Source organism: Dermochelys coriacea, chromosome 8 (genome assembly GCF_009764565.3).
Source record: "Dermochelys coriacea isolate rDerCor1 chromosome 8, rDerCor1.pri.v4, whole genome shotgun sequence".
NCBI lineage: Eukaryota > Metazoa > Chordata > Testudines > Dermochelyidae > Dermochelys > Dermochelys coriacea.
In genome coordinates, this window is record NC_050075.1 from 106,413,325 (window position 1) to 106,426,627 (window position 13,303).

General features: G+C 44.5%; 1 protein-coding gene across 7 annotated transcripts in view; it reads right to left on the minus strand.

Moving 5' to 3' along the window:
- RNF220 (ring finger protein 220) overlaps positions 1-13,303 on the minus strand; it is a 337,705-nt gene that overhangs the window by 16,811 nt on the left and 307,591 nt on the right. For all 7 annotated transcript variants that reach the window (XM_038412892.2, XM_038412891.2, XM_038412890.2 and 4 more), the window contains one exon: positions 1,093-1,201. In XM_038412892.2, coding sequence (XP_038268820.1) covers positions 1,093-1,201 — 109 coding nt within the window. The remainder of the gene's footprint in view (positions 1-1,092; positions 1,202-13,303) is intronic.

A 13,303-nucleotide genomic window follows, 5' to 3' on the forward strand; every position in this document is an offset into this window, starting at 1 on the left:
AAAACTAAGCAGGAATCTAAACTTTAGCTCAAGAGTAACAGAGGTAGAAAGTCTCCTGTAGGCCATTTCTTTGCCTGACAGAAGTCCATAACCCACCTGGTGGTGACATGGCTCAGCCTGGTTAGCTAGAGTGGTACGTCTACACTGCAATTTTATAGCCCTGTGAGTCTGAGTCAGTAGACCTGGGCAAGCCACGGTTATTCCATGGATCTTTTATTGTAGGGAAGTTGTGCCCACGTACCATTATTCCAATGGAAAGGTCACCAGATTATGCAAGAGCAGAGATAAGGGATAAGATTAACTCTCATCACAGCTGCCCACTCTGCTGGAATAGTTTAACTAGCTACTGAGAATACTGTAGACATTTCAGCAGCACCTATTTGCGCGCTAGTCTTTTCAAGTGATTTATTAACGAGAGAGGGAATCAACAACAGACCGTATGTCAGGCCTAGAATCAGAGATGGGAGTCTGCCTGATCCATCTAGTACCAGCCGTTTCACTGGCAACTCCATCCAAGCAACGTTTTCTTCAAACAGAGCTTGGAAATAAAACCAAACGAGAGAGGCAAAAAGCTGCAGGCTCTGAGCCATTAGAGGGAGCTGCAGCCCTTCTTTAGGGAAGCCAAAGCGACAACACACACATAACTAACAGGACATAGGCAACTTTTAAATGCACAGGTAAAATTCTTGCCTTCAAGCCACATGGTGGGTCTCAAATCAGGCATTCTCCTCTCCTTAGGCATGTGCAACTCTGCACATGCAGGAAGAGAAGAACACAGGCACTTGGGAGTCTGCATGGTCAATTTGAAAGGGGAACGCTGTCCCATGAAGTTAGAAATTTCTGCTCCTAACACAGACTGCTACGAACACCAATGAAATGATATAACTGATACACACACAGAAACACCTGGAAAAAAACTTGCAACACATTTAGCCAGAGAAAGGAAGAGATTTTTTCCTTCCTCGTGCAAGGACAGGGATGCATTCACCTTACCAAACTAGTAGGATTCACCCCTTTTCCCACCTCAGCAAAGACAAGTCAAAGGTACCGAGACATTTTCTGATTCATTGCCACAACTGGAGTGCTACTCACCATGCAAATGAGACATTTATAGCGGTCTCCACGGGAAAGCTGCCTTTCTAACTCCCGGACACGAGCCTTTAACGCTTCAAATGTTGTCACTGCAGAGTCTTCTGTAATTCTGCAAGAAATGATGAAAGTCAGGGCTACTGGGTAATGATTTACAAAAGTTAAATTCATGGTCCTTTTGGTAGGTGCAGAAGATGCAGTGACAAGGTCCAAAGAAACAAATTCAGCATATGTAAAGGACTATTTGAAATGGAGGGTTATTAAGAAGGCCATGTTTTGCATTCTTTCTGCCAGAAGCTCTGGCAAACACACTGGCATATAAAGCCTCTGCAGGGATCTGAAAAAGAGAAGGATTTTGGGTAGGTAACATTATACAGAATGTGTTTAAGCAGAAACTAAATGGTGGAAACAGGAGTCATGACCCTTTACTCCCTTCTTTCCCTATCACTGCAAGAGGCCCCAGGTCAACGCCATCCCAACAAAGCTCTAAGTGCTGCTCTAGAGCTGGGAAGGTGTGTTTCTCAAGAGCAAAAAGTAGTCATATCACATGGTGGTGATAGCACTCTTTCCTTTCCACTAGTACCTAAGGAGAACATTAAATAGAAGCTATTAACATTAGACATTTTGAAATAAGCAGTCCAAATAACTTTCATCCAAGAGTTTTAAAAGAGCTGGCTCAGGAGACAGCTAATGCTGATTTTCAATATATCTTGGAATACTGGAGAAGGTCAAGAAAACTGGAAGAAAGCTAATGATGTGCCAGTATTTATGTGATGTGACTGACCTGGGTAATTATAGGCCTGTCAGTCTAACATCGATCCTGAGCAAGATAATGGAGCAGGTCATAAAGAACTTGATTAATAAAAAAATAAAGGACTTGACTAGAGATGATTATAATTAATTCCAATCAATGTGGATTTATGGAAAAGAGATCCTGCCAAATTAACTGGATACCTTTTTTTGATGAGATTACAAGTTTGGTTGATAAAGGTAATAGTGTTGATGTAATATATTTAGACTTCTGTATGGCATTTGACCTGCTGCTACATGACATTTTGATTAAAAAACTATAGAGATGTAAAATTAACAGGGCACATGTTAAATGGATTAAAAGCTGGCTAACTGATAGATCTCAAAAATGTAATTGTAAATGGGGAATCATCATCCAGCAGGTGTGTTTCCAGTGAAGTCCTGCAGGGATCAGTTCTTGGCCCTACACTATTTAACATTTTTATCAATGATCTGGAAGAAAACATAAAATCATCCCTGATAAAGATTGCAGATGACAACAATTGGGGGAAGGAGGTAAATAACGAAGAGGACAGTTTACTAATACAGAGCAATCTGAATACCTTGGTAAACTGGGCACAAGCAAACTGTAAATTTTAATATGGCTAAATGTAAATATATACTTCTAGGAACAAGTATAGGCCATGCTTACAGGATGGGGGACTCTATCCCAGGAAGCAGCGACTCTGAAAAAAGATTTGGGGATCATGGTGGATAATCAGCTGAACATGAGCTCCCAGTGTGACGTTGTGTCCGAAAGGGTTAATGCGATCCTGGGATGCATAAATAGGGGAATCTCGAGGAGAAGTAGGGAGTATTTTATCTCTGTATTTGGCACTGGTGGAATAGCGTGTCCAGTTCTGGTACCACAATTGAAAAAGGAGGTTGATAAATTGGAGAGGATTCACAGAAGACCCCCAGAGGATGATTAAAGGATTAGAAAAACCTGCCTTCCAATGATAGAACCAAGGAGCTCAGTCTATTTAGCTTAACAAGGAGAAGGTTAAGGGGTGACTTGATTACAGTCTGTAAGTACCTATATGGGGAACATATTTGATAATGGGCTCTTCTACCTAGCAGAGAAAGGCATAACCTGATGCTACGGCAGCAAGTTGAAGCTAGACAAATTCAGACTGGAAATAAGGAATAAATGTTTAACCATGACAGTAAGTAACCACTAGAACAATGTCCCAAGGGTTGGGGCGGATTCTCCATCACCGTCAATGTTTAAATCAAGGTTGGATGTTTTTCTAACAGACCTGTTCTAGGAGTTATTCGGGGAAGTTCTATGGCCTGTCTTATGCAGGACGTCAGCTTAGATTCTCAGGGGAATCTCAAACTTCATTGCACCGCAACCCCCTTCTGACAACAAAAATTACTACATGACCCCAGGAGGGGGGAAGTAAAGCCTGAGTCCACCCGAACCCTGCCACTCCAGGTGGCGGGGCCGGGGCCAAAGCCTGAGCTCCCCTGCCCCTAGCAGGGAGCCTGTAACCTGAGCCATGTCAATCAGGGCTGAAGGGGCTCAGGCTTTGACTTTGGCCCTAGCAAGTCTTAAGCGAGCCCTGGAGACCCCATTAAAACGGGATTGTGACCCACTCTGGGGTTCTGACCCACAGTTTGAGAACCCCTGGGCTAGATGATCATAATGGTCTCTTCTGGCCTTGGAATGTATGAATCTAAAAACAGGTGCACTGCCTCTGCTGGGATCCTGGCCCCGATTGCTCGGGACATGAATGCCACATGTTGCACCAGGACAGACAGGATGCAACGGTTTTCTGATAAATGAAGTCTCACTTTTCAGATTACTGGCACTGAAAAGGAGAGGGGATGGAGCGGAAAGCCAAAGCTGCAGACACCATATCAAGGAGCTAGATCTAAAAGCAGCTTTGCAAGCCCTGCTTGCCCATTTGCCTGGGGTCATTTTTGACAGGCAGCATTATATTGTCACACAGGCTGTCATAAGAACAGGCAAAGACGTGTTCATGATTCTGCCAGGCTGACAAAAAGAGTTAGTTGGCAACTGAGAAAAAGGCAGATAGCAACATTGAGAAAATGGGATGGAAGATGAGAGCTTCTGAGAAGGGTGGAGAGGAAGAGGAGAAACACAGGCCTTTCCACTGTGTAGACATAACTAAGCTCCTTTTGACTTTCCTCTTAAAACCTTTTTCAAGATATTGCAATGGGGCTGTGGCTAGAAAAGGAGCTCGCTGCTGAGGAACAGTGGAGCAGTTTATAATTCATTCTAAGTTAATTTCAGGTCAAATCTATGCAGCTTCCATGTCAGAAGAACAGCAAGCAAAACCCACAATCTGAGAATGTAGAATTTATTCTATGTACTCTAGTAACACTGGTATCAGAAGCCAGCCTCTGTCCCAAAGCACTTATTTAGCAAATTGTGAGCTAACAGGTGGATACAGCAAGTGGTTTGAGGCAGGGTCCATCGAAACCACTATGACTGGGATAATAAGCAGCAGTCCCAGAACACCCATGTACTTGTTCCTTTGTGTATTAGTAATCACCACCTCTAGTCAAGGCTCTGGAAACATAACTTAGATGGCCATCTTTCTGTTGACTCTTTATAAGCAGAATGGAATCTAGCTAGTTTCTCCCACTGCCACATTGGCTGGACAGAGCCAACACGATGAAAAACCCTGGGTATAGCAGGAAAGCAAGCAGCTAGGAATTACAGTGGAAATGGATCTGGGCAGTAAAGGAGCTTCAGAGTCACTTTTCTGAGCAAAACCAGAGCTCAAGAGGGTGCAGATGGAAGGGGCACTGCAGGCCTACTTGGGGTTAAGAACAATTAGTACGGAGCATTCTTTGGACACAATCCGTGCAGAGCTCTCACAGCTCCAATTCTAGCCTGCAATGCAGGACGGGCCACCAATGTTAAGGCTGCCAAGAGCCTTCTCACTTGCCCACCTGACCTGGGCTCTGCTGCACTTGAATGCTGAAGGATACAGTGAGACGACGTTGGAGGCAAATTCTCCTCTCTATCTCATGGAAGGCATGAGGAGATTTCTGATGGCATTTGAGCTCTGCCAGAAACCAGATCCTCTCCAGGTAACCAAGCAGAAGTGGGTGATGGAGAAAATTTCAGCGCTAATCGAACTCTTCCATGTTCACATTAAAACAGAGAGAGTTTCTCTCTCAGTCCCAGCCCAACCAGAGTCAGAGCAATGGCTTGTTTAAAGAAATTTAAAGGGCTGATCCTATCAGCCAATTTTGGAAAGTCGCTGAGATAATTGCGCCTGTCCAGTAATAAATGAATGAAAGCAGAAAAGGATGCTGAATAGAGATATAAGCAATAGCACTCAGAACCTGCCTGATACAATGGCCAATCAATAGGAGGGCTGTAGATCAGGGCGCTAGTTAGCTGGAAAATTACCGCATGGCTGTGTGCGTCACGCTGGAAGGATCCTGGACAATCAATGTGGGAGCTATCGATTTAGTTATTATCACTTCATATGCTCCAGACATTGTTAAATATACATTTATTAAAAGGCTGGGGTGCATTCGGTAGAGAGGGAGTTTTAACAAGTGCAACCTCTCCTAGCTCTGATCAAAGCTCAGCCACTAGAGCCTTTAACCTCCCGATGCCTCCCCGTCAAGCTCTACCTCAGAACAAACCCTAAGGATCTAGTCAGTGTGTAAGACCCTGCCCCATCTCGTGACTCGAGATAGCGTTTGGCCATAAGTGCCCATCTGGCAGTTGCGATTTTGGGAAAGCCTCCTGAAGCAGCAGAAACAAAGGACACAAGGCTCAGAGTCCAAACAAAATGAGAGCTACTCACACTGCTGCTTCCAGAGAAAGGGAGGAAATGAGGTCCACGGGAGAACCTTAGTACATAGGAAACTGAAGCTTCCTCCAAGGAGGGGTAAAGAGAGGAGTCACTTTCCATGTGCCTGGCTCCAGCAGTGGCCACACCCCTCAGAACAACAGCTGTTCAACTGATGTATTTTACCGTCAACCAGCTGCATGTATCCTAAAGCTAAGCATCACTCAACAGCAATTCTTCCTGCAATAGGCAAGCTGGGAACTCCATCAGACACCTCCCACCCATTACACTTGTTTGTCTGGAGCAGGCTGGGAGTGGCAGAATAACTAGCAGACAGTGCACTGGACGGGAGGTCAGGACTCCTGGGTTCCAGCCACAGCTCTATTGCTGTGTGACATTGGTAGAGTCATCTGACCCTTCTGCGTGCCAATTCTAAAATTTCACCCATATGGACAACCAGGCTCCCCAACTTTGGTAAACTACTTAGAGATCTAGGACGTACTATTGCTACTGCAGCTGTGAGGGCATGCTGTCTAGGTACGACCTCTGGCCCCAGCATTTCACCTAGTCATCACTACATATGCCCACTGCTTTGCTGCCACGTCTCCCTTTGCCTCTCCCAGTGATAGGTATTCAGAACACACTTGTCTCTTGCATTCTGTAGCCAATAAAGGCCAGGAGCACCATGAAGCTGGCTCACTCAGTTTCAAGATAGAGGGTCCTATGCTCACAATGTTTACAGGTGCACAGTATCTGCCCTTTGGCTGGAGAACCACAGCAATGTGACCTGTAGCAGGGGAAAGAGGCACCTAAAGCTTCGTTGAAGATGAAGCTTTGACCAAAGCCATTCATGCTCTAGTCACTGGATTTTGTGGACAACCAGATAGCCATGCAGCAACCCGCGGCTGTGTCTGTTGCAAGACAGGAAGGAGTTTTACAAAACTGGGGATACAGAATTTGGGACAGTACCTAAAAATAGCATCAGAAGTATATTTCTAGAGTTTGTTCACAGAAGTTTTACTTTTACACTGAAAAAGAGACACACTCCTCCCCACCACTATTTAGCAAACCCCAACTGAACACCTGCTCTGTTCAGGTACTGGACAGCAGAAGGAAATGGATGCACCACGCAAGAGAAAATGATCTCTGTGTAAGTCAATTAGCACCATTACTCAGCTATCATGGGTTAGGAGAGTCAAGCCCCCCCCCAACCCGCCCTCCACATCCCATGGTCATTTGCATGCACGCGAACTTTGTTTCTTCAAATTAAACCAAGCAATTCCCACCTGACTTCCCAGTGGGCAATCACAAGCAATTCTGTTCATTAAATTATCTCTGATTCTGCAGCCCTGGAATCTCTCAATACACCGAGGATTGCGCTCTCAACAAAATACTTGACCAAAAGAAAAAATAATGCTGATGTCAGCGTGACTCACTTCTGTTAACCTTTCGCAACAGGTTACTACAGACTCCCCTTTGGGAAAAGTGGCAAGAGATGTCAGATCAAGATGAGCTCAGGAATCAGAGCTGTTTGTAGGGGGAAAAGTCTTCATCCCTGCAGGATGCCTATTGAAGCCGTTCTGCAGGGATTCACTGCACAGGACAGTTACACATAACAGGCAGAGAAGAATGCCATTGCATTCAATTCCCTGTGTATTCAGGAGCCAGGGTGTGATGCAAACCACAACATCATGAGGGACAGGGAAGCCTTCGGCATGGCAGGCTCTGAAAGGGCCCCACCTCCCTTGGATTTCACTGAAGGAACTCTGTCATTTAGCGCTCTCCATAAAACATCCCTCTGGTTTGTTTATTTCAGCTGGGTGTAAATTTTCCCTTCTTCATAAATAGTCACACTGTACAGAATATTCCATAAATTTTTACAACTCCGGTTTGTATGTACCTTGTACAAACATTTAACGCTGATTAAATGCACCACCAATAAAATTTCATGAGATACTTTTGACACTTGATATTCTGACCTTCCCTTCTCTTCCTTACACATTTATTTGTGTTTTCATTGAGGGCAGGTGGGTGAATTTACCATACTTCAAACAAACTCATGGGCAATTGTTTTTTAAATAGACTATTCATTCTTCTCCTCAAGAAGTTGATAGGGACAGAAAACACTCCATTTTCTCTCGCTAAGGGCAGGGGTTAGGTCACTAGCCTACAATGGAATAATTTTTGGGGAAGGGAATGGATTTGATTTAATAGAATCATGATGCAACCAACAAAACAATGCAAATCCACAAGCACATAGTTGTGACCTTCCTTCCGTGCCCCAACCCCTTCTTTCCTACCACTCAATTTACATCTAAATTAGCCTGCAAGTTCTGTGGAGCAGGGACGATGTTTTATTAGTCCATAAAGCCCCTGCATAGCTTTGGTGCTGTGTAAATAGTAAGGGAGGTACTTATTCAGAATCCAGGAATGGCACAATGTGATGAGGTAGCTTTGCCTCTCACTCCCATCCCATGTCAGCCTCAATACCAGCCGTAGTCCTGCACCATCTAAAGATCACAACCTACTTCATCTTCTGAACCGTGAAGTTCGGTTCTTGGGGACCAAAGAGTTAAAAACATTTCAGCTGACAGGCTAGCCTGTCACCCGCATTCAACTTTGTCTGCACTCTCACAAGTAAAGGCCCTGATCCTGCAATCCGATCCATTTGGGCAGACCCATGTGGAGTCCTGCTGAAGTCTCTGGCGCTCTGCACAGGCACTCGTGTGGACAGGACTGCAGGATTGGACCCAAAGGTAAAACAGCGTGTGACCAACAGCCAGGCAAAAAGGAACCTTCTACATTCATAAATACTTTTTTATCCAGAGGGCTTTAAAAGGGGGCAAACGTGATACAACCACACAGTTTAAGAGCCTCAGGACTTTGCAGGAACTCCAGTGTCAGACATCTGTGGCAGACTGACTACATGGCAACCCAGAAGGTGCGGGCTATCAGTGGGGCAGATAAACTGGGCTTTTATTTCACTGGATGAGCAGCTGAGACAGATGGGGCCAGATCCTTAGCAGGTATAAATCTGCCTGTCGCTGAGAATGCCAGTGTGCAAGTGACTCTTCTGGCAAGACGTCAATATTTTAGAAGCTAGCTTCCCCATTACCAAACTAAAAATCTCATTTATTGGGTTTGTTTATAAACTAGCCTCGCTTAAAAGGCTGATTTATAATCCCGTAAAGGACTGTCACATGTATTGGCACGGAGGCTAATTTATTGTCCTCTGGGGGGGAAAAAAAAAAAGCCCTCTTGCCTTGATTAATGTATGTTTTTGTATTGTAAGATATTAAAGAATGCTGCTTCACCTGTAATTATAGAGGAAAGTTTATTTTGGCGAAATGCCCTGGCTCCTGGTTGCCAAGTTATGAATAATACAATGTTCCATCTTCTAATTTCCATGTTCTAAGTTGTGGATTTGGAGTGGGGTGCATGCAAGGGCACACACATGTTGGACCAAGGCTCTAGGAGTCACGAGCCCCTCTATTTTATACTTGCTTGCACAACTTGTTAATACCAGCAGCTGCTTGCCAAGCTTGGAGTTCGCTTCTGACTAATTTCATCTTGATGCAAACCAAAAACATTATCTCCTTTCTCCCCGCAGAGGAATTATTTCTTTTACACTTGCATGCACCATTGCAATACCACTGAGGGGGGCTTACCATCCTGGGGAGGCATTCTAAGCTGCATTTAGTTGGGACCTGGGTATAGATTCCCCAAACAATTAAACTTCAGAAGAATTAATTACGCGTTCACACTTCCCCTGCACACAGAGCCCAACAACATCTTTACAGAAGAAGGGAGTAAATTCAGGTGCTGGCTGATTTTTTTTTGGCCTGCATTTCATCAGGACACATGCCCAGCCCCAATCAAAACGGAACCAGATGGCACCACTGAACATTCAGAACGTAAGGAGCCTCCGAGTCAGCATGTTTAGAGGCATCTGTAGGGCTACATAGTATCCACTAGCCACTGAGGGTGATTTAAACAGGAGGTTAGAGAAACGCTGAGCCTACGCCAAAATTCTAAGTGCGCCATTTGAGTAATTACGGTTCTACATGAAATCTGGGAGATTGAATAAGGATGACCCCTGGAGTCTGTTTTAAAGACTATGTCCCCTGTTCCAAAGAGAAAATAAATGCAATCACATTGCTTTACCGAAGAAGCTGCAGCTATCAAAGAAAGGTCTTACCCCAGAAGACTATTTTGATGCAGCAAGATTCTCTATTGAAGCAGCAATGGCCAATTTAGGAAATGATTTTCTAGGCAAAGTTCCCAAATATAGAAAATTTTATATCTGAGACTTTAATATGTCAGGTCGCCTTTCAAATGCATTACCCATACTAGTGCTGCTAAAAGTATTTCTAGCAGGGTTCACGCATGGGCTCCCTGTTGCAATACAGGGGAAGCCTCCAAGGACAGCCTGTGCCGTTTGAAAATGCAGCTCTCCTCTTTAACGCAGCGCCGTGGCACACGGAGACGACAGGTTGCAGAAGACAGTATTCCATCTTGTTCCAAGGGGATATCTAACACTGGAGCTGGAGCAAGAACTTCCAGCTTGGGTAGACAAGACGCGCGCTAGCTTGGATTGAGCTAAAATAGCTTACAAATAGCAGTGTTGCTGCGATGGTGTGAGCGGTGGGATGAGCCAGCTGCCCTGAGCATGTAGCTAGTGTTTCTGACAGGATTGCACTTGGCGTAGCTGCCCTGTCGCACTGTCCAGACATGCCTATTTCTAGTGCACTAGCAGGTAGGTATATCTTCCAGAGTTGGAAATTGCACCACCAGCTCCAGTGTAGACACACCCTAAGGATAACCTATTTGGATTACAACGGGGCATATAACGCAGAGATCTGTAGTCTAAACAGGCCGTGCTTCTATATTAAAGAACGAAGGTGGCCGTAATCTACAATCTTCCAGGCTGCTACAGAAGCATCATGAATTCAAAGAGCTCTGCAGCTTTCTAAGGGCTTTAGCCTCTAGTTGATACATTTTGCAGAACTTCCAATTAATGATAATTGATTGGGAGTTACCAGGGCGTCACGATAACATCTCCCCAAGGTAGTTTCCTGGAATCACACAGCCTGCCCTGGAACGTTTACACTTAGGCTATTGAATGTCTCCTTGTATGCTGAACGAATGGACCAGAATTGGTGGCAATTCAGCTAGGCAGCCAGCTCCCTAGCTGTGAAAAGAAGGCAGCATAAAGCCACTGAAGGGGCCAATTGTATTTACATTAGGTTTCCTTATATTGCATTTTAACCAAGTGTTAGGCAAAAAGAAACCAGAAACCATCAGAAAGAGACAAAGTTGAGGAGCAATAACGGTCTACCCATAGAGCCATTTCCCCCTCTGCCCCAACCACTCACTTCCCATTTGGGTTAATCTAGATTGTACCAGTCATAAATGTACTAGATGGTAAACTCCCTGGCTCAGGGACTCTCTTTATGAGTCTGTACAGTGCCCAGCATAATGGAGAGCATGACCGTGACCTCTGAATGCTACCATGGTAGCCATTATCAGCTTAGAGGGCCAGAAATCCATATTCTAAGCCCCTTATTTTCTGGAGTTAGTACACACAAAACTAAAGCACTATTTTATATAGTGGTCACATAAAAAATTGGTACATAACAGGTAAGCACAGCCAGGTCTGTTAATGAAGCAGGGCCTAGCTGACAATGTATTGCCCAGGACAGGGTGTTTGATCACACCCTGCTGAAGCCTCCATCCTCCAGTGAGCAGAATGAATATGGGAACATTTTGATCAAACTCAGAATTCAGCCTATGATTAATAATAATTCTTATTTATTATTTGTATTACAGTAGGGCCTAGGCGCTCCAGTGTGTGAGGCATCACACAAACCCTCACTAAGAAGGCAGTCCTGCCCCATCAAGCTTACAATCTAGGAGAAGTTTCAGAGTAGCAGTCTGTATTCGCAAAAAGAAAAGGAGTACTTGTGGCACCTTAGAGACTAACAAATTTATTAGAGCATAAGCTTTCGTGAGCTACAGCTCACTTCATCGGATGCATTCTAGGAGAAAACATTCAGTCAAATCCTTGAAATACTGCAAACAATGCAATGGGGTCAAGAGGCCCTCATAAGAGGCATCATTAAGTGGAAAAGGCTGATTTTAGGGCCAACTCTCTCTGACAAGCTGCTCACACATCCAAGGGCAGAATTAAACTGCAAGAAGGCAGCTGTTTGTGTTTTATAAGCTAAAGTTTCTCTTACCTATGGAATAACCCCAATATTTCACAGGGAATCATCATCCATCTAACTGAAATACCCTCTAACGGGCCATCAGCCTCATATCCCTTTTGAAATAGCACAGCTGAGCACTTGCTGGGCCACGATTTATTTTTTACCTTCTCAGACATCTTGCTAACTCTATAGCTCAACAGTGACAGTCGAATTTCACACTGTGATAGCCCCCCATCGATTTTTCACTCTCGAGAAGCAACTCCGCAAATTAAAGTTAACAGCATTTCTGAAACTTAACAAAAAAAAAAAAAAAAGAGGAGAGAGACTTGAAGGGCAAAGATGCCTGAACTGCACCTCTGACACAAAAACATCCTTCCTTGATTAGTTGTGGCAGGAGGAATACAAGTGTCCCAGAGCCAGGAACTGGACTCAGTGGAAAATGCATCTCTGGCCCCAGATTTACAGCCTGAGGCCTTTAGGATCTAAAGCATTATATAGTTCCTCCACTATAGGCAGCTGCAGAACATGTGTATACAGAGGAGGTGTAACCAGGGAAGCAGATTCCCCATGTTCCTGGGTGCACCTAAAGTAAAGGGAGATACCAGGCTCACCGACAGCTCCGAGTTCCCTTGGTTAGTTTGCCTTGCTGAGTTTTATACCCTGCCAGGCTGCAGATGAATTGCTAACTAAGACTAACCAGGATTTAGATAGAGCTAGGTTGGCATGGTGATATTATTGTTTTAAACTATTACCTGTACAGGCAATTTCTCTTCATAGCTCGAGACAAGGGGCTAAGTTAAGAATCTCAGCCCGGCTCTCTCCTCCCTGGCAAAATCATTCTGAATTTCAGCCCCACGGGATACGCTAACACAGATTAATGACCCTACATGACCCTACATGAACCCTGAAACCTATTCACCAGCCTTTCTGAAGAGCAACGTTACACAGTGGCAAAAGTTCTGTGCACTTACTATGTACTGGCGATAGCATTTCAAGGGAGAACCAGAACCTTTAAAAAATCCACAAGTAACCCCCCGAGACAGGTGCAGCACTCTACTCTGCCCAGTGACAGCATGATTCAGCCTCAGCCCATCCCCAGACTGGTCACTGCTCTTTTTTTTTTTTTTTTGTCTTAACTTGGGTTTCAATCTTGCATTTGGCTCAGTGCAGGCAAATCCCTGAGGAACCAACCGCAGCATCAGGTCCTCTGAAAGTACATTCTTCCAGGCAGGGACCTATTCTGTAGAGCCCCATGTGCACTATAGCACAAGCTCAGTATTATTGTTACTCTTCTCTATCTGCTTTTTTGCATTGGCATCCAAAACCCATTAATGGTTCGACATCTACGAAGCTGGGGCTGGGAGAGATTATCCTGATGTGTGAATTCATGGCATCTTCTCTCCAGTCTCCTTCAACATGCTGATTTAAGTGTAG